This window comes from Anguilla rostrata, chromosome 8 (genome assembly GCF_018555375.3).
Source record: "Anguilla rostrata isolate EN2019 chromosome 8, ASM1855537v3, whole genome shotgun sequence".
Classification (NCBI taxonomy): Eukaryota; Metazoa; Chordata; class Actinopteri; order Anguilliformes; family Anguillidae; genus Anguilla; species Anguilla rostrata.
In genome coordinates, this window is record NC_057940.1 from 439,680 (window position 1) to 462,848 (window position 23,169).

Consider the following 23,169-nt stretch of genomic DNA (forward strand, 5'->3'; position numbering starts at 1 on the left):
TCAGGCAATTGTGATATTTGCAAATACAGGCTCTAGAAACATTGTAATCTTCTTCATTCATGAGGTAATTACTTTCTGACGTAATAAATATAGCCAGAGAATTCTTGGCAAAACATGATTTTAATTAAATTTTACAAAACAACTAAGAAAAAACTCACTAATCTTAGCTTTCTGTCTAGGGATTGCATATTAGGTTTCTGAATAAGTACATAAATAAGCAGCAATTTCACAGATTGCAAAACCCAAGTTAAAGACTTTCTTATTGTTTAATTAAATTACATTCATTCATTTAGGCAACTACCATGAATTTTGAACAAGCAGAACCCCACTTAATCCTAATAAAGCAGATGCCTTTACTATAGTGCATATAAGGGAACTCTGCCCTGTTAAGGGGGGTAAGTCACAAGTCTTTAAAAGAGACAGCTTTCACCACGGAAGATGTCACATCGTAAGGACCGCTTGCTTCTAACAGTGTAGTAGCCTTACACTCATTAGTCTGATCTCTTCTCATCCACTACCTTAACACAGGCAGGCAGGGAACAGATTCCCAATAAAACTACAGGAAGCAGGGAACAGATTCCCAATAAAACTACAGAAAGCAGGGAACAGGTTTCCAATAAAACTACAGGAAGCAGGGAACAGATTCCCAATAAAACTACAGGAAGCAGGGAACAGATTCCCAATAAAACTACAGGAAGTTTGTCACTGGAGTAGGGATCAGATTCCCAATAAAACTACAGGAAGCTTGCCACCAGCAACCATTCACTTCGCACGTTACAGCATAATGTTCAGTTGACCTGTTGCAGACATGCACACACATCTTGTGAACAACTAAAGAAATCACCTAATCTAATCTGCAGCCTGTTAGAGAGAACATTATTATTATTATTCCTAAAAATAATAATTTATTTTCTAACTGAGTGGGGGTGGGATGCTATAGTTGTTCTGAACTACAGACCAATAGCTCTGCTAAACATTGAGTGAAAAATGAGCTCGGCTGAATGGCCTGTAAAGCCCAATGTGGGCAGTCCCCGTTCTGTCAGCCAAAGTGAGCTCCACTCACAGAACAAGGGGGCAGAGGTGGAACTTATTTTAAGGTAAATTTCTGTCAGACCCCAGAATGCAGTTTCCCCCACAGCAGAAGCCCATCAGAGGCCCTGGGGTGTTGAAGTGCAGGCTGGATGCAGAGCTGGACAATCTGCAGACCAAAGCCACTCAGCGCTGGGCCTGTAGGGCAGCAGTGCCTGAGATCTCCACTCTCCTGCTCCAATCAGGGGCTGATTCAGCCCTGGGCCTGTAGGGCAGCAGTGCCTGAGATCTCGGCTCTCCTGTCAATCAGGGCTGGATTCAGACCCGGCCTGTAGGGCAGCAGTGCCTGAGATCTCCACTCTCCTGCTCCAATCAGGGGCTGATTCAGCCCTGGGCCTGTAGGGCAGCAGTGCCTGAGATCTCCACTCTCCTGCTCCAATCAGGGGCTGATTCAGACCCGGCCTGTAGGGCAGCAGTGCCTGAGATCTCCACTCTCCTCCTCCAATCAGGGGCTGAATCAGACCCAGGGCAGTGGGGGAGAGCAGGCTCAGGCCAATCAGCGACAGGAAATAAACCAATTCACTCCGGCAGAGAAGAGAAGCAGAAGGACCTCCCCACCCTGAGGGCCAGGTCTGAGTATTCCTGATCGCGATGGCAGGGAGACATCCCGCTGACATCAGGAAACATTTTTACGTTCCCAGTCCTATCCTGCTCTTCAGGCAGCGAGATAACGCCTGATCGCTCGGAACAGACACAGCATCCATGGTTCCATCTTCCCTAAGGGGCTTCAGAATATTGCAAATCCAAGTGAAATTTATTTATTAGACTTCCTGTCACAATTTATCATGCGGCCACTGAGCGGAGAGGGGGGGGTGATGCAGGAGCTCGTTCTTCCAGGGGAGCGTTGCCAGAACCCAGCCGTACCGGCGTGACCAGCCAGCCGCCTCTCCACGCTAAAGCCCCGATTTCACCGCTGCCAGCCAAGGCCTCGCTTTGTTCCCGCAGCTCTCCTCCGCGCTGCCTAATTACAGAGCGCGGCCGCTGGCTCGGACGTGATTTTAATAGGATTTCCAGCGATCCGGCGTGAATTCTGCTGCCTTTCAACAAGGGCCGCTCGACCATTTCAAACACGCGCTCGCCTCCCTGGCACTTTCGGCTCCAACCACTACAGGAGCTCCACAAATTAAGCCCTGCGAAGGCAGGCAACAAGAAAATGACAAAAGTAACAAAGCACAGCAGACTTTTGTTCAGAGGGATCATGCAAAACAGTTGGAAATCTCTTGATTCTATTAAAAAGCGACATACTTTTTTCCCCCTTAGGGGAAAATTCAGTGCATGAAGTCACTTGAGGATAAAGTCTCCCCTTTCTCCAAACAGACGCCCTGAGCTGCTCTGATAGGGACATTTTAAAAGCCTCAAGTACACATCCTGACAGGACCAAGGAGCATCACCCTGCGTATGTCATTTCTGCTGTCACTCTTTAATTATACCCCCTTAAAAACGGGTGAAAACATTAAAACCTCTTGCTGTAGGAATCAGACGAAACCCCTGAAATAGTGGGTAAAAGTATTTTGGACAGAAACCGCATTTAATTATTGAACTGCATACTGCTGCTATTGCTACTGCTCCTACTACAGACATAACCCCATTGCCTGCTGCAGTTACAAACATCTTCACTGACCTTCAAAACGGGCTTCACTGGTATATCTTCACTTGATAGAGGATTTCAACCCTTTCCCTGATTTATAGGTGTGTTAAACATGGGCTAATACGACACACTCAAGCATCTTCACGCACACACACACACACGCACACACACACACACTCTGTACCAGCATCCTCACACACACACTCTGTACCAGCATCTTCACGCACACACACTCTGTACCAGCATCCTCACGCACACACACACACGCACACACACACACACCACACACACACACACTCTGTACCAGCATCCTCCCACACACACACTCTGTACCAGCATCCTCCACGCACACACACACACACACACACACACACCTACAGCCCCCACGCACCACACACAACACACACACTCTGTACCAGCATCCTCCCCACAACACCACACACACACTCTGTACCAGCATCCTCACGCACGCACACACACACACACGCACACACACACTGTACGAGCGCATCTTCACACACACACACACACACACACACACACACTCTGTACCAGCATCCTCACATGCGCAAACACACACACACGCACACACTCGGTACCAGCATCCTACGCCACACCCTGCCCGCACTACACCACCCCACACACACACACCACACTTTTGTACCAGCAACACTCACGCACACACACTCTGTACCAGCATCCTCACACACACACACACACACACACACACACACACTCTGTATCAGCATCCTCACACACACACACACACACACTCTGTACCAGCATCCTCACACACACACTCTGTACCAGCATCCTCACACACACACACACACACACACACACTCTGTACCAGCATCCTCACGCACACACACTCTGTACCAGCATCCTCACGCACACACACACACACACACACACACACACACACACACTCTGTATCAGCATCTTCATGCACACACTCCTGCCTCTGTACCTGAGCTACAGGTACTGGGGTCTGAACTAGCACACAAACAATTGTATGACCCTTTTATGGCCTACAAAAACAGAAAGTGTCAATGAATCTACGCCAATCAAACTCTGCTTCCCCTTCAGTAAAGTTTAGGGCCCTTAAAGCGAGGGGGGGGGGTCAGACTCAGTAAATAACACTTAGAAAACAGACCCCCCCCCCCACCCGGGGTATAATGATGTACTTAAAAATCAGGACACAACCATTTTTATCTCAATAACTACTTGAAAACGCATTTGACGTGTGGATGCACTTTGACAAATAGCAAACCTTTCAGACGGGGGGAAATCAGGGGGATGGAAAGGCTGTTTATGGAGGAGCTGCTGAGGGTGAGCTGATTACAGGCTGGGGAGCGAGGACAGGGGCTGGAGCCCCACTAGACCCGGGGGAGGAGGAGGAGGAGTGTGTGGTTAGCCGCTCAGAGCAGAGAGGAGGAGCGTGTGCAACTGCCCAGAGCAGCAGGGGAGGAGAGGAGGTGTGTTAGAAGCTCACAGAGCACAGGGAGAGTGCGCTGTCCAGAGGGGCGAGTGTTGAAGTGCCAGTGCCACAGATGCACTCCGGTGTGCCAGGGTGCCCGCCTGCCAGCGTCTGCCCTTGAGGGCCTTTTAACTCCCACTGAGAGGCCAGAGCAGCAGGGAGCTGCTTTCAGACACTACTACCTGCCTGGGGGGGGGGGGGGCTACAAGTACAGGAGCACAGGGGTGAGATCATAATGGTATATCAATCCATAATGAGCCACGGGCCTCTCTTGTCAGGGAAAATGATTGACTCCAGAGGTTAAAGGTCACACCATTAAACTCAACAAACCACAAACGTGCCAACGGGAGGCACTTCAAATCATGTGCTGTCACCTCGAACCTTCACTACGCAATCTTCACCTCAAACCTTCACCTCGAACCTTCACCTCAAACTTCACCCCACCTCACTGTACCTTCTAAACCTACTGCAATCTCACTCGACCTTCACTCGAACCTTACTACTTCACGCCGAACCTTTACTATGCAATCTTTTTGTCTCGGTTGTACACCCTGTTCCCTGACAGTGCATGGATGCACTGCTGCTATGAAAAAGGCACCTCAATAAACATCAAGATGGGAGGAGAAGTGTGAGCCAATTGGTGAACAGAAACCAAATCATGTGACCTACTGGAGCGCTGTGCAGCGGACAGGTAGGAGGGGAATGATTCATCGCAGCCTTTTCTCATTAGAGAACACGAGCCGTCCGCAGCCCGTCACCGGGGGGGCGGGGGGAGGGGGGGACGCGTTCGCACCTGCCAGCAGAGTTCTGACTCTTTAATGTCAGACTCGGAGAGAGGTGTCCGACACACAGACGAGCCGGGCGCTATCGGGTCTGTGCGAGACTCAGCTCGCCGTCACCCTGACGTCTGACCTTTTCAGCCCGGGAGCAGGGAGCGGAGAGAGTGGCTAATGGGCCCTGCTGTAGCACACGGGCTTCTGACACGCCTTAATTACAGCGGGATGAGATTTACATCAGGTGTTCTTTTTTGGGTGGAGGGGGGGGGGTGGGCTCATGATACGCTCTCCAGGGGTTCAGTCAGTAAAGGCGCATGTGCAGAACTCGGTCCGTCAGATTAGGAGCACAGGGGACGCCCCCATTGGACCATCAGGGAACAGCGCTTACTGCAGCAGCGAATCACACGCCAGGAACATCCCAGCTCAGACACCATCACATCCTACAGAGGCAGCCTGCACAAGCACTAAATAAACTTCCCTGTGCCTCAGACTCTGTAGTAGAGTCACTGGTGTAAATCACAGCCTTCACTGAGTGGACGTGATTGGATATAGAACATTGTGTCAGAGAACGTTTACGGGTTAATCAGTGTTCCCCACACCGACAGCAGAGAAGTGACCCAGCAGTGGAGTACACTGACCTGACACTTCCCTTTGTACCCAGCAGAGAGGCCATTTCTTGTTGTTTGTATCATAAATTAAAAAAATAATAATAGCTAAAAGCATGTTCATGATAATATTACTTGTATTACTATTATTGCCATCACAAACAACCACAACAACAGAAACAAATAGTTCCCATGGTGCATTAAACCGTCGACATTACGCCAGTCTCAGGGCCTGTTCAGCCGCCAGCACCAGCGCAGACGTCAGGGCCGTCACAGTCTCCTTGATCGATTTCACTACCTGCAGTAATTTAAAATCAGATTCAGCACCCACCCAAGAGACGCCATCAATCCAGCCCATTCACAGCCTCCTGGCCCCTCTCAGCATCACGAGGAGAGATACTGATCACCATGAACACAGACAGCGCCCTGCATACTGTATATCACTACACACAGTTTAGCGCTGTACTCCAGCTGGCTGAGTATATCACTACACACAGTTTAGCACTGTACTCCAGCTGGCTGAGTATATCACTACACACGGTTTAGAACTGTACTCCAGCTGGCTGAGTATATCACTACACACAGTTTAGCGCTGCTGAGTATATCACTACACACGGTTTAGCACTGTACTCCAGCTGGCTGAGTATATCACTACACACGGTTTAGCACTGTACTCCAGCTGGCTGAGTATATCACTACACACGGTTTAGCACTGTACTCCAGCTGGCTGAGTATATCACTACACACGGTTTAGCGCTGCTGAGTATATCACTACACACGGTTTAGCACTGTACTCCAGCTGGCTGAGTATATCACTACACACAGTTTAGCACTGTACTCCAGCTGGCTGAGTATATCACTACACACGGTTTAGAACTGTACTCCAGCTGGCTGAGTATATCACTACACACAGTTTAGCGCTGCTGAGTATATCACTACACACGGTTTAGCACTGTACTCCAGCTGGCTGAGTATATCACTACACACGGTTTAGCACTGTACTCCAGCTGGCTGAGTATATCACTACACACGGTTTAGCGCTGCTGAGTATATCACTACACACAGTTTAGCGCTGTACTCCAGCTGGCTGAGTATATCACTACACACGGTTTAGCACTGTACTCCAGCTGGCTGAGTATATCACTACACACAGCTTAGCACTGTACTCCAGCTGGCTGAGTATATCACTACACACAGCTTAGCGCTGCTGAGTATATCACTACACACAGTTTAGCGCTGTACTCCAGCTCACTGAGTATATCACTACACACAGCTTAGCGCTGCTGAGTATATCACTACACACAGTTTAGCACCGTACTCCAGCTCACTGAGTATATCACTACACACGGTTTAGCACTGCTGAGTATATCACTACACACGGTTTAGCACTGCTGAGTATATCACTACACACAGTTTAGCACTGTACTCCAGCTGGCTGAGTATATCACTACACACAGCTTAGCGCTGCTGAGTATATCACTACACACAGTTTAGCACTGTACTCCAGCTGGCTGAGTATATCACTACACACAGTTTAGCACTGCTGAGTATATCACTACACACAGCTTAGCACTGCTGAGTATATCACTACACACAGCTTAGCACCGTACTCCAGCTGGCTGAGTATATCACTACACACAGTTTAGCGCTGCTGAGTATATCACTACACACAGTTTAGCGCTGTACTCCAGCTGGCTGAGTATATCACTACACACAGTTTAGCACTGTACTCCAGCTGGCTGAGTATATCACTACACACAGTTTAGCGCTGTACTCCAGCTGGCTGAGTATATCACTACACACAGTTTAGCGCTGTACTCCAGCTGGCTGAGTATATCACTACACACAGTTTAGCGCTGCTGAGTATATCACTACACACAGTTTAGCGCTGCTGAGTATATCACTACACACAGTTTAGCACTGCTGAGTATATCACTACACACAGTTTAGCGCTGCTGAATATATCACTACACACAGTTTAGCGCTGCTGAATATATCACTACACACAGTTTAGCACTGCTGAGTATATCACTACACACAGTTTAGCACCGTACTCCAGCTCACTGAGTATATCACTATACACTACAGTGGCTAGCATACTGAGTAGATATTAGTTGCAGTCCAATCAGCTTTCCTATTTTCAAAGAGCCAGAAAATGTACCTCTCCCAATATTCACAAATGCAACTATGTCCAAAAATGTTTTTGCAACTCTTAACAAAAAAATGAAACAAAGCAGCCGTGGACATTTGTTCTTTTCTATCCATGCTCAGCGAGTCTTTGTCCCACAAACTTCATTTCCCGGGAATTTCCCAGCAGGATGCAAAAAATTAATACCTTTTTAATAACCTTTCCACAATTTAAATAATCCTACTCCTCAAACGTCCGGGCAATCTACCACTAATCTTCTGCAACACAAGTACACATACTGCTGCATTCATATCACTGAATTAAAAACCAAACACCTACAGACAAAGACTTTTATGGAATTAAATTCCAATCCTAGGCTTCAGGCTGGGCTACAGCAGGGGTCTAAAATTCAAGTTCTAGACGGCTACAGCGTCTGCAGGTTTCCGTTGTTTTCTTTCAGTCAGTAGCTAATTTTGGCCTTGGAAACGCGGTGTGTGGACTCTTGCCAATCAGGAACTTAAATCACATTCACATTTCCGGTGTTTAACAGATGCTTTTCCAGACATGCAACTTAAATTCATTTTTTCATACAATACACGCATACGTGGGATTGTCACTTAGGCAGCTCAGGTTGAGCACCTTGCGTGAGGGAACAGTGGTAACGCCCACCTGGGACTCCAAATGAAACGCTTACATGCTGAAACACACCTAAAACCAGCAGACACAGGCACCACAGGAATGTGTCTGCGCAGTACCCAGTCCTATTCAAAGAGCAGGACGGGGGGGGGGGCATATTTAATATAGACACGTCATAAAATGTAAGACAGACATAGATTCCCCCACACACAAAGACATCCAAAGACATCATATCAGGCTGAATGTGTGATTTTAGCACAACTGTTTTTTTCCTTTTTTTATTTGCTTCGCCCATTTTCTGCAGCTAATCAAGCAGGCCGCAGCGTGCTCATCATCAGAGTAATCAGCCTAACGATCACTGCCCTTTCATTTCTCTGACCTGTTCTTTTCTGCGTTATAATTTCTCTGAGCAGAGTGACCTGTGGTACTGTATGATAATGCTGAGAGAAGTGTCTCTCTAATCGTGGTGAATTATTGTTTTTTTAAATCAAACTTCAAGGACAAAGTGATGCACCCGCACACCTCCCACACCTCCCTCACCCCCCACCTCCCGCATCCCCACACCTCCCACACCACCCCACCTCCCACACCCCTGGCACCTCCCACACCCCCACATCTCCCGCACCTCCCCCCGCACCTCCCCCACACCTCCCACACCCCCCCACCTCCCGCCTGCACCCCCCGCATGTCTGTGTACTGAATCCAGACCGCGCCGGAGCGGCCAGCAGCTACAGCCCGGCTGGACGGTGCATTGTTGGTGGTAGCATCGCTAAGCGAGCATCTCTGGCTGACTGTGTAAAGCTGGCATTCTGGGAAAGGAAAGAAATGAAGGATGGAATGCGCTGTGTGAAGCGCTGAAACTTGGAGCGGAACGGAGGCTGAGGTTGGAATTAAGCCACGCCCACTGCTGGTACAGGGGGGAGGAGCCAGCAGACTCACCCTTCATCCGGCCAATCATAGCAGCCCGTGGCGTCAGGTTGTCGTCCAGCCCCTCGATGCCCCCGTACAGGGAGTGAGAGATCCGCCGTTCCCCATCGTCCAGGGAGGGGCTGAGCGGCAGCTCGGGGGGCCGGGAGGGGCTCCCTGGGGGGTCCGTCTGGAACAGAAAACAAAAAATAAAGAGTGGGGTCCCAGCTGGAGCCAGCACCAAACTGCATACCCAACACCCCAACCCCCCCACTCCGATCCTACCTTTAACCAGCCCATTATGCAGTCTATCCAACCCAACTATCCAGTCTATCCAACCCAACTATCCAGTCTATCCAACCCAACTAACCAGTCTATCCAAACCAACTATCCAGTCTATCCAACCCGACTAACCAGTCTATCCAACCCAACTATCCAGTCTATCCAACCCAACTAACCAGTCTATCCAAACCAAGTATCCAGTCTATCCAACCCAACTATCCAGTCTATCCAACCCAACTATCCAGTCTATCCAACCCAACTAACCAGTCTATCCAACCCAACTATCCAGTCTATCCAACCCAACTAACCAGTCTATTTAACCCAACAAACCAAACGCATCTGTTTTCAAAGTCCTTGCCCTTGACTAAAGATCTCAAACAAAGTCCCTAGAGAGATCTCCACACAGCAGTGTGGTATACTGGATAGAGAACTGGACGTGAAACTGAGAGGATGCAGGTTTGACTCCAAGGAAGAACTCTACCCTTGAGCAAGGTGCTAAACCTAACCTACTTCAGGGAAGAATCCAGCTGCATATGTGGGCTGAATGTAATAAGAAAATGTAACCTGTCTGAGACACCTGAATGTGAGGTAAAGGTAACCTATAAGATACCTGTCACAGAAAAAACACAAAGGAAGCACCGCACTAGCAAATACATTTCTAGCAGGGAAGACAGGTGCCATCGGAAAGTCCTCCTGCTATGACCAGGCTGGTGACAGTTCCTGATGGTCAACATATTGCACTACTAATCACTGGGCAAACAAGTCCCTCACTACCTCCTATCACTTTCTAACATGCGCTGCCAAGCGTGAGGAAATATCCACCATGCACAATGTCCTCCTCCAACACCTCTCCGCTCCTGGGTAAAAAAAAAGCTCTTGAAGGCCAGCAGTATTTCTCCACAGGAAAGCACAGTCACTTCTGTCGATGCTGCTGTCCGTGAAAACAGCAAGCAGTGTGTCCAACAGACATGCTGCAAACCTCCCTCATACCGCCACTGGAACATATCCAGCTGATTAGCCTGAACCACATTAAGGCCCTTCCACACAATCAATCATGATGTCACCACTGCAGAAACACTGCCAAGTGATCCTGTTTCCTGATACCATTACTATTGATTTTTCATTTACTTCATTTAACAATTGACAGACACTGTCCTCTTATCAAGCCTTATAAACTAGAGCAGTTGGACTGCAGAATTAACCTGTTTTACTTAAGATACTTATGTTTCTGCTGAGAAGTCCTACCTCAGAAAAAGCATATTGCACCTTTCAAAACACAAACGGCATTAAAGAAGTAAAACAGTACGGATTAACACAAAAAAGGAAGCACGCCCCCCTTCAAAGCGCATGTTGTGATTTCTGAAGTGGAACTGATGAAGCTGATGTCTGTATTTGTGACTATGACACACTGTCGATAGCAAAGCGACAGCTTCACACTGCAAATGAGAGGTTCACTGAAGCTGGGAGCAGAGTGTATATTACACAGAGTGTGTGTTTCTCTGGCTTTAATCACAGGCAGGTCAACACTATAATGAGAGTCACTCACGGCTATATCCACACCTTCAACAGACCGGTCCCCACAACACAGGCAACCTGCTAAGACACCAACACGTTTAATTAGAACTTTCTCATTCTGCCACACTGTGTGTGTGTGTGCACTTATTCACAGGACTGAAACACACAGGATGAAATGCAGAGAGAGAGAGTCGAATGCACCAATGTAGTGCATGTACAGTTACCTTTTTTGCACTTTCTTGCTTACATGAAGAAATTAAAATAAACAGATATATATATATTTTTGATACTAATACTTCTGAAACTGAGATCCTCAGTGCAAGCAGATAGCATTGGAACTATGCAGCAGGTATAGCTGGACACTGCTCTCACCCAGCACCATGAACCTGCGGCCCAAGTTTTTTCCTGAACGCAACAATTTCCACCCGACCAATCACTGCAGGAGGACTGAGCCGTCCTGTCAGGGCTTCATGGCTTATCCAAAGCTCCTTGGTGTCAGAGGAGACACTTTCAGGGGGGCGTGACACTGGTCTGTTAAACCCAAAATCGGCTCTGGGAAAACGCGCTCACATTCCCTCCAAAAACCAGCTTTCGGCCGCCCTGATCCAGCCCCCTTCCCATAATGCTTTAATTACATTTCCTCCAGCCGCCATGTCCAGCAGGTACAGCGAGCCTCTCATGATCTCCTTTATCCCTCTCCAAAGCCTCATCAAGCTGAGCTCAGCAGTCTTTCAGAAACCCTGATCCAACGACTTCCCAAGTTTTACATCTACCGAGTTTAGAGTATCCTGCAATCCTGGATCTAAAATGGCTTCCATGTCCATTTCAGCTGAGCACAACACAGTCTTTCAGAAACCCTGGATCCAAAACGACTTCCGCAAGTTCTCATCTACCTGAGGTTTAAGAGTCTCTCTGCAATCCTGGATCTAAAATGGCTTCCATGTCCATTTCAGCTGAGCACAACACAGTCTTTCAGCAACCCTGGATCCAAAATGGCTTGCTCAAGGCCTTATCTACCTGAGCTTAACAGTCTCTCTGCAATCCTGGATCCAAAATGGCTTCCATGTCCATTTCAGCTGAGCACAACACAGTTTTTCAGCAATCCTGGATCCAAAATGGCTTCCTAAAGGCCTCATCTACATGAGCTTAACAGTCTTTCAGCAACCCGTTATCCAAAATGGCTTCCATGCCCATTTCAGCTGAGCTCAACACAGTCCCTCTACAACCTGTCACACTGCTTCACACTGCTTCCTTCTGCTTCACTCTCCTGATGAGCCCTGCAGTCTCCCACCTGCCCTACTGCCCCGTGTTACACTCTGCTGTGACACAACAGCTGAACACTGTCACTGCAAACCAGAGACACACAAGACTGAGGCCTTAATTAAATCAACTGCCCATAACCAATTCCAAATTCCAAATTCCAAAGTATAAGATTCACTTCTGTTTTTCTTGCCAAACACTAAACAATTAATTTAATTAATTGGTAAATTTTTGATGAAAGCTGAACTAATCAAATTCTGTTTGTGAAAAGAAAACAAAATACTTAAATGTGCAGGAAACACTTGGACTCAAAACTGAGGACACGTGGATTTAATGCATCCCTAAATGCATTAGACGGGCTAAAAGCTGCTGGGCCCAAACACCATGTGGGGGGTGAGCCTTTACCTCCTGCTCCCACCTGAAGGAGGTCCAGCTGAGTCCGGGCCGGAGGCCAGTACCTGCACCTTCACCTGCACCTGCACCTGCACCTGCACCCGCACCTACACCCGCAACCGCACCCGCACCCGCACCCGCACCCGCACCCGCATATGCACCTGCACCCACACCTGCACTCCCCAGCATCTCCTGGAGCCCTAAACACGGCTCTGATCTGGAAGAGCCCAGAACTCTGCTCTGATCTGGAAGAGCCCAGAACTCTGCTCTGATCTGGAAGAGCCCAGAACTCGGCTCTGATCTGGAAGAGCCCAGAACCCGGCTCTGATCTGGAAGAGCGTGGAGCAGGAGTGGGCCGGTACAGGCAGAGAGCCTTCTGCTCCATCGAGAGGAGCCCAATGTCCCCGTTACTCACAATTCAGCTTTTTTCCCCCCTGAAACAGCAGCACAGTAAGCGGCCCTCTCACAGTTAAAGACGTTTGGTGGAGGAGCAAAATCTCTTTTCATCCTCTCATCCCTACGCTCACCTGACAGAAACAGGCAAACTTTAACTCAGACTCAGCTGACCGTGTGTCCCTCACTATGCAGCAGTGTCTGAAATTCTTTGGTACGTCCAGTAACTACAACCACCATCAAGACATCCCAACATTTACACTGCTGTGCAAAATGTCAAACTAATCTATTGGATTTATAAAACTGCAAATGAGGCCCTAAACAGACCATCTGGTGTACAAACCCAACCCTGACGGGGTTAAATGCCGCCGGCAGTGTTGTTAAGTTCTGCTTTATTATTCAGCAGATGAAGACGCTGGTCGGCCCTTCCTCCCCTCCCACAAGACGGAGCAACTGTCTAACGCAGGTCTCCAAGGAAACAAACAACATGGCGGCCCAACACACACAATGTGGCTCAGGCTTCTCAAAGGAGCCAAGCTAATTAGTCCCCAGCAAAATTATCCCTCTAATTAGTCCCCAGCAAAATTATCCCTCTAATTAGTCCCCAGCACGGTCATCCCTCTAATGAGCCCCCAGCCCGCCTGTTGCCGTGGGCTACCTCGCTCCGCTTGGCGACCCGGCGGGCGACGATCAGCTGGATCATCCCGCGCTTGTTCCCTTCCGTGGACATGGACTTGCGCAGCGTTTCCATGGCGTCCTGGTTGGTCTTCCCCAGGAGAGACTCCCCGTTCACCGCGATCAGCTGGTCATTGACCCGGAGCCGGCCGTCCTGTGGAAACACGCGACAGAGGGGGTCACACGGTGCTCGAAATAAACAGGCCATGCGGTCACATCCTGGGGTAAAGACCCAGCTTCCAAAACCTCTCCTCCCCTCATCCGAGATCGCAAACGCCTGCTGTTTAAAGAGCGTTCTCATGCTTATGTAATTCGACGTACAATAGTGTTTATAGTGCTGTGTAGAGCTGTGTTTATAACTTGTGTTGTGTTTGGATCTTAAGCATCTGTACGGATTATGTACTTCTTGCTGCTCTATTGGAGCAAGCCTTCCTTAAAACTCCTCATCTGAGCGGTACTTCCCGGTCAAATAAAGGTTGAATAAAATGATAGATCAGTTTGGTTTTAAAAAAGGACACCATTCATCATGGGGAAGATCTGGGATGAGCTGAATGAAATATTGATTGTGTGATTTGGTCACTGAGAGTAGAAGACTCTCTAGCTAACTGGAGCAGAGCCAGAGGCTCAGAGTCAGACAGAGGGAGATATAATTGGTCGTCGGTGGGAAAGGGGGGCGGGGCTTGCCTTGCACGCCGCCCCTCCGTTGATGATTGACTTGACGAAGATGCCCAGGTCGGCGTGGTTCTCTTTGGAGCGGTTGCCCTTGACGCTAACGCCCAGGCCGGCGGATCCAGAGTCGTTCAGCGGGATCTCAAAGGTCAGAAACTCCCGCGTCCCGTCCGGCGTCAGGACCAGCTCATCCTCCTCCATTTTCTACAGGGAGAGAGCGAGAGAGAGAGAGAGAGAGAGAGAGAGGGAGAGAGAGAAATAACGTGAGCAAAATTTTAAAATTACAGGGAAAAAAACTAAGAAACCCCTACATATTCCACAAAATTTCAGGCAAAAGAGAGAGAGGGAGAGAAGGAGAGAGCAAAAGAGAGAGAGAGGGATAGGCAGGGAGAAAGAGGGAGAGAGGGATAGGGAGGGAGAAAGAGGGAGAGAAGGAGAGAGAGAGAGAGAACTTCATTTCACACAATCCTGTGGCACCATGTTTATAAATCACTGCCATCAAGACTGGAGAGAATTTGTTTTTATGGTCATAATCACACCATTCACCCAAAAAAACAGAAATATAAGACCAGGCATCAATCTGAGACTCAACAGTGTTTGGCACTTCAGAGGCTCATCTTTACAGAGTAATTCTGACACACTGGAGCCTTTATGTGTGAGGACAACACACAGCTTCTCATTCAGGGTCAGACAGTGGCATGTATGTGTGTGTGAGACTGTGAGTGTGTGTGTGTGTGTGTGACCGTGTGTGTGTGAGTGTATATCATATACATACACAGATACAGCAATATCTTAAAGTGGCAATAATTTGTATATTTTACCATATTTTGTGAAGTATTGCCATATCTTCATAATTTTTAAACACATGTTTTCAGTGCTGTATATTCACAAACAGACAGAGGAACTGTGTAGGAAGCTTTAAAATATCTCTAGTGGGGTCATACAGAGTTTGTGTTCGTGCTCTGCATGTGTACTGAACTCTGCATCGGTGTCAAATGCAGAATTCATCACTGAGCCAAAACGAGCACTGTGATGCCTTCCTGTCCAACACAGTTTTGTGTGAAAAGGAGACAGTCCTGTCGAACACAGTTTTGATTGCTGTGTGAAAAGGAGACAGTCCTGTCAAACACAGTTTTGATTGCTGTGTGAAAAGGAGACAGTCCTGTCGAACACGTTTGATGCTGTGTGAAAAGGAGACAGTCCTGTCGAACACAGTTTTGATTGCTGTGTGAAAAGGAGACAGTCCTGTCAAACACAGTTTTGATTGCTGTGTGAAAAGGAGACAGTCCTGTCAAACACAGTTTTGATTGCTGTGTGAAAAGGAGACAGTCCTGTCGAGCACCGTTTTGACTGCTGTGTGAAAAGGAGACAGTCCTGTCAAACACAGTTTTGATTGCTGTGTGAAAAGGAGACAGTCCTGTCGAACACAGTTTTGATTGCTGTGTGAAAAGGAGACAGTCCTGTCAAACACAGTTTTGATTGCTGTGTGAAAAGGAGACAGTCCTGTCGAACACAGTTTTGATTGCTGTGTGAAAAGGAGACAGTCCAGTCGAACACAGTTTTGATTGCTGTGTTAAAAGAAGCAGGTCCTGTCCAACATAGTTTTATCAACCCACCAAGCAGCCAACCCAGCAAAGAGTCGACCCAGCGAGGAGCCGACCCAGCGAGGAGTCGACCCAGCGAGGAGCCGACCCAGCAGCCCAGCCTGCCTGCGTCAGCCCCATATAAGGAACGTTATCTCAGCCTGCAGGAATGCCAGCTGCAGAACCCAGCCTTCTGCTCCATGACAAGGCCTCTGAATAACCGGAGGCGTTTATTTAGAGTCACGCAGGTAACTATCTTTCAGGCACAACTGAACGCCACGATGCACAGGAAAGCCCGTCTCCCCACAGCCCAGCACCAACACGCCCAGCTCCATCAAACACGGCCGTCTCCCCACAGCCCAGCACCAACACGCCCAGCTCCATCAAACGCAGGCTGTATCACCACAACAACCCCGCAAACAAAGAGCCTTTCAACATCACTCACTCAGAGGCCAGTTCCAGGGTGGCCACAGAGCTTTCGTGGGCTCTATACAAAATAGAATTTGCCCCCCCCCTCTTTTTTCCCCTAGGAGATTGTTATCAGGGAATCGTGGGGGGGGGGTGTGGATGGGAGGTGAATGTGACTGTAGATCGGTGGGGGGGATCGAGGCAGCACTGTCGCTGTCCGTTCTAGGGCCCACACCAGTGAAGGCTTTCTACCCCCACCCGCCCCCAAGCACTCTTCTGTGCAGTCGATGGAAAAACAGACCCTGATTACAAAGTAACAGCATTAATATATTCATCTGATCCAGCTTCTGCACAGGCATTCAGAGCTCTGTCACCATACGCTGGTGATATTAGAGCAAATAAATCCATGGCCCTTCAATGCAGGCAATTTCATAAACATATTGCAAAATTATACTAGGATAATTCTGTAATAAACTATGCCACACAAAAGGTGACAATTTACATAATTACTAAAATGTTTAGTCTATATTACAAGGGTTGGAAACATTCAATACTCTTACTGTGAACATAATATTACCATAAAACGTTCATAAACATTAACATTAATATGTTAGGCTGAGACTTGGAAAAAAATGTAAATCAACTTGCTTCTCCCCGACAGTCACTAAATTAATCCAGACAGCTGCACAGTAAGGAGGCTTCTGTGTCTGTGGATCGCAGCGCTAACGGCTGTCTCTCCAGAAAGCTCTGCTTGCAGCCTTCCTCTGCTCCACTGGGGCTGTTCCCACAGCTCCACCGAGGCTGTTCCCACAGCTCCACCGAGGCTGTTCCCACAGCTCCACCGAGGCTGTTCCCACAGCTCCACCGAGGCTGTTCCCACAGCTCCACCGAGGCTGTTCCCACAGCTCCAACGAGGCTGTTCCCACAGCTCCACCGAGGCTGTTCCCACAGCTCCACCGAGGCTGTTCCTACACGCTCCAAGAGGCTGTTCCACATGCTCCAACGCAGGCTGTTCCCACAGCTCACAGAGGAGGCTGTTCGACCAGCTCAACGAGGCTGTTCCCACAGCTCCACCTGAGGGTGTTCCCAGCTCCACCGAGGCTGTTCCCACAGCTCCACCGAGGCTGTTCCCACAGCTCCACCGAGGCTGTTCCCACAGCTCCACCGAGGCTGTTCCCACAGCTCCACCGAGGCTGTTCCCACAGCTCCAACGAGGCTGTTCCCACAGCTCCAACGAGGCTGTTCCCACAGCTCCACCGAGGCTGTTCCCACAGCTCCAACGAGGCTGTTCCCACAGCTCCACCGAGGCTGTTCCCACAGCTCCACTGAGGCTGTTCCTACAGCTCCACCGAGGCTGTTCCCACAGCTCCAACGAGGCTGTTCCCACAGCTCCACTGAGGCTGTTCCCACAGCTCCTCTGAGGCTGTTCCCACAGCTCCACTGAGGCTGTTCCCACAGCTCCACTGAGGCTGTTCCCACAGCTCCACCGAGGCTTTTCCCACAGCTCCAACGAGGCTGTTCCCACAGCTCCAACGAGGCTGTTCCCACAGCTCTGCTTCAGTTCTATTCACAGCTGACAGAACAACAGGCCCCGGGGCACGTGGGAAGGCTCTGTGTGTCTAACGGAGGGAACCTGCTATCCCCAGAGTCATGGACAATAAATAAAGTGTTGGGAAAAGTGGGGGTTCTGTCATGGTTTTCCTGAAACTGTTGTGAGTATTTATGGTTCATCAACACTACCACTGTGGGACGACACACAGTAATCAAGTATAAGGATAAGGATGTGTAAAGTATATGTACAGGGTTAGGCCCAAAGCCAGACTGAGCTCTTTATGAAAGAGGCCACATTTCTATGACTGGAAGAGGAAGGCCTCATTTTAAACTGAATTCATATCACGAGCGCTGTTATCCTCTTAGAAGGGAAGACAACATGAATAAAAACAAAAATGCAAAAAAAAAATATTTAGCAGCACTCCAAAATGGACGCTTCTTGCAATTATAGTGTTCGAGCTCAGGAGGATTACCTGCCATCCAGCATGAAGAAGTTCATTAAGCGAATGTCAATTATGCGTGCCAGCATTTAATTAACAATCAAGTTCCTTGTGGAACATTAAGTGGCTCCTGTTGTTTGTGCGGTGAGGTTTAATTACAGTGAGGGGGGAGGAGGCGGGGGGGACTCAGCAGAAGCAGGGAGATAATCCAGCAGCACACGCACCTGTGTTCTTAAATGCACCGCCCGCTAAGGAGAACAACCCAGACCGAACCCCGAACCTCACCCTAAACCCCGCCCCCCCCACGTTTCCACCGTTTCCACAGCAACAGGGTCTCCCTCCTGCATGGCAACGGTGGAACTGGAAGTAGTTCCATCTGAACTTTGAAGGCGGAACAGAAACAGCTCAGGGCTGTGACTGCCACTCAAACCCAGATTTGATGAGCGCAGTACACAAGTCGCTTCTCTCAGTCTCTCCAGCAGGAGGCACTAAATGCAGCAAAGATGCCCGTGGAGCCAGCCAGAGGAAGACAAGTGTGCTTCCTCGCAAGGGCTTCTCCTGTCTGCCACCTGGAGGGGGGGGGCTCCAGTGTCAGGCCAGGGTACACTACGAAGCATTCTGTCACAAATGCTTTGTAAAATGTGGCATAAAAATGCACTCTGGATCGATTAAATGACAAACGCTAAATGTCAAAAGCACTTCTGTGATGAGACACACAGAGGCCGGCGATGAAAAGGGCTCGAGTGCATCCCCACAGAGCCGAGCGGGAAATGCATACAGTACAGGGGCCAAAGGAAAGCATGCTGTGGGACAGACAGACAGAGAGAGAGAGAGAGAGAGACAGACAGACAGAGAGACAGGCAGGCAGGCAGACAGACAGACAGACAGGCAGACAGACAGAGAGAGAGAGAGAGATAGACAGGCAGGCAGGCAGGCAGACAGACAGAGAGAGAGAGAGAAACAGACAGGCAGACAGACAAACAGAGAGACAGACAGACAGGCAGACAAACAGAGAGACACAGACAGACAGACAGACAGACCGACAGGCAGACCGACAGGCAGACAGACTGACAGAGAGACAGGTAGGCAGGCAGACAGACAGACAGGCAGACAGACAGGCCAATAAAAAGCCAAGGACACTGCAGGTCTCCAGGACTGGATCTGCACTGAATAACTGGGCTCATCCTTCTTGTTAAAAAATGCACAGAAAGCCCATACACAGCCACTTACTGTCTTGCATTTGAAGGTTTTTATTTAAATGCATCTTTGACTTTAGTAATATTTAACTTCAGGTTTGGTTTCAGTCTGTGATTCTCAGTATTTTCTGTGGCTGCACTTGAAGCAGGCATTTTTGGCTTGTGTGACACTAGTTTACTAAATTAAATCAGGCAAATCTAGGAGCTCCTCCTCAAGATGGGACGTTTCATGGCATCTCGTTTAGAGATGATTTAAGATTATAGTTTATGATGGCCGCTGGAGTTTACATATTTACATATTCAGGGATGAGGATTTCAGGGACTCTGATTCGTGATGTCAGAGTTGATGTCGTCCCCTCGCTGTGGTGAATTGCCCCCCCTGATCTCTCCAGGCCCCCGTCCCTGCCAGGCACTTAACCACCTGATCATTAAACTAACCGCAGCCTTGACTGGCCCAACTTCCTCCGGCTCCCCGATACAGAGGAGGCTGGACTGGGAGAGAGAGCTGGAGACTGGGCTGGGAGAGAGAGCTGGAGACTGGGCTGGGAGAGAGAGCTGGAGACTGGGCTGGGAGAGAGAGCTGGAGACTGGGCTGGGAGAGAGAGCTGGAGACTGGACTGGGAGAGAGAGCTGGAGACTGGGCTGGGAGAGAGAGCTGGAGACTGGGCTGGGAGAGAGAGCTGGAGACTGGGCTGGGAGAGAGAGCTGGAGACTGGGCTGGGAGAGAGAGCTGGAGACTGGGCTGGGAGAGAGAGCTGAGCTGGGTGGAAAGCGAGCTGGAGACTGGCCGGCAGAAGAGCTGAGCTGGACTGGAGACGAGCTGGGAGACTGGGCTGGGAGAGAGAGGCTGGACTGGGTGGAGAGAGAGCTGGAGACTGGGCTGGGAGAGAGAGCTGGAGACTGGGCTGGGAGAGAGAGCTGGGACTGGGGGAGAGAGAGCTGGAGACTGGGCTGGGAGAGAGAGCTGGAGACTGGGCTGGGAGAGAGAGCTGGAGACTGGGCTGGGAGAGAGAGCTGGAGACTGGGCTGGGAGAGAGAGCTGGAGACTGGGCTGGGAGAGAGAGCTGGAGACTGGGCTGGGAGAGAGAGCTGGAAAACAAGCTGTGTGGCGGCTCTCCAGCCCTGCAGCTGAATAGAAACTGATTTTGCCAATCAGTGGAAGCGGCGTGATGATGCTTTTGTTCCCCGAGTGTTGCCAGGCGAATGCGCCTGGTGGGTGGGGAGGGGGGGGGGGGGGCTTCTCTGAAAGCCTTTGATTTCATCCAACAGAAAAAAAAGATGTGCTAAGCTGGACCTCACAAACAACTGGACCCCACAAACAACTGGACCCCACAAACAACTGGACCTCACAAACAACTGGACCCCACAAACAACTGGACCCCACAAACAACTGGACCCCACAAACTACTGGACCCCACAAACTACTGGACCTTTAAAGTGGCGTCACCCTCCTCCTGGACATAGCTTTACCCTCCTGTGCACGAATGCACACACACACAAATATAATTTCAACTACTTGGATTTCCAAAATGAAAACAGGTGGTGGTTTGAAATGCCTTCAGAAGTCATTAACAAAACCACTCTGTCTTCAGTGGCTCTCCAAATCCAGCTTAATTATGCGAGCGCCTCGTTCTGAAGGGAAACCGGCAGTCTGATTGCCTTCTGCATTTTTAACTACAAAACTGCTTAAACAATAAAGACACATAAATAAAGCAGGGAGGGGAATAACAGTATAACAAACTACCACCACACCATACTAAATACTATTCTGAGCCATACAGTACACAATCAAACTACCACCACACCATACTAAACACTATTCTGAGCCATACAGTACACAATCAAACTACCACCACACCATACTAAACACTATTCTGAGCCATACAGTACACAATCAAACTACCTCCACACCATACTAAACACTATTCTGAGCCATACAGTACACAATCAAACTACCTCCACGCCATACTAAACACTATTCTGAGCCATACAGTACACAATCAAACTACCTCTACACCGTACTAAACACTATTCTGAGCCATACGGTACACAATCAAACTACCACCATACTAAACATTATTCTGAGCCATACAGTACACAATCAAACTACCACCACACCATACTAAATACTATTCTGAGCCATACAGTACACAATCAAACTACCACCACACCATACTAAATACTATTCTGAGCCATATAGTACACAATCAAACTACTTCTACACCGTACTAAACACTATTCTGAGTTCTAAACACTATTCTCACATCTATACCACATCTACACCACATCTATGCAACATCTATATCACATCTACACCACATACATACCACATCTACACCACATCTATGCCACATCTACACCACATACATACCACATCTACACCACATCTATGCCACATCTACACCACATACATACCACATCTACGCCACATCTACACCACATCTATGCCACATCTATATCACATCTATGCCACGTCTACACCACATCTATGGCACATCTATACATACCACTCACAGTACGGAGTCAGCTGTCCAGTCACCTCATCAATAAACACTGGAGTTAAAATAAATAACTTAATAACTGACTTATCCAGGGCGAGAATCATCTTAATTATTCTTTTCAAGACACTGTACTGACCCAGTGAAACATTTTCATCACTCGTGGGTTTTTCTACAATATACACAATTAGCTGGGTCTCTGGGTATGTAGGGTTTTCACTGTAACACTGTAAACAGAGAGATAAAGTGACAGATGAGTAAAATCACACCTCAGCCACAGAGAAACTCGGGAGTTAAAGACTCTCTGCATTCGCACAAGGAACCCCTCACCTTCCACCTGCAGACCAGACTCCCTGCATTCGCACAAGGAACCCCTCACCTTCCACCTGCAGACCAGACTCCCTGCATTCGCACAGGGAACCCCTCACCTTCCACCTGCAGACCAGACTCCCTGCATTCGCACAGGGAACCCCTCACCTTCCACCTGCAGACCAGACTCCCTGCATCCGCACAAGGAACCCCTCACCTTCCACCTGCAGACCAGACTCCCTGCATCCGCACAAGGAACCCCTCACCTTCCACCTGCAGACCAGACTCGCATTGCACAAGGAACCCCTCACCTTGCACCTGCAGACCAGACTCCTGCATTCGCACAAGGAACCCCTCACCTTCCACCTGCAGACCAGACTCTCTGCATTCGCACAAGGAACCCCTCACCTTCCACCTGCAGACCAGACTCCCTGCATTCGCACAAGGAACCCCTCACCTTCCACCTGCAGACCAGACTCCCTTCACAAGGAACCCCCCACCTTCCACCTGCAGACCAGACTCCCTGCATTCGCACAAGGAACCCCTCACCTTCCACCTGCAGACCAGACTCCCTGCATTCGCACAGGGAACCCCTCACCTTCCACCTGCAGACCAGACTCCCTGCATTCGCACAAGGAACCCCTCACCTTCCACCTGCAGACCAGACTCCCTGCATTCGCACAGGAACCCCTCACCTTCCACCTGCAGACCAGACTCCCTGCATTCGCACAAGGAACCCCTCACCTTCCACCTGCAGACCAGACTCCTGCATTCGCACAAGGAACCCCT

At 49.1% G+C, this 23,169-nt stretch overlaps 1 protein-coding gene across 1 annotated transcript in view; it reads right to left on the reverse strand.

Annotated features, from left to right (window-relative positions):
* LOC135260451 (partitioning defective 3 homolog) overlaps nt 1–23,169 on the reverse strand; it is a 253,512-nt gene that overhangs the window by 85,161 nt on the left and 145,182 nt on the right. Inside the window, 3 exon segments of the mRNA XM_064345669.1 lie at nt 9,242–9,398; nt 13,710–13,880; nt 14,411–14,599. Coding sequence (XP_064201739.1) covers nt 9,242–9,398; nt 13,710–13,880; nt 14,411–14,599 — 517 coding nt within the window.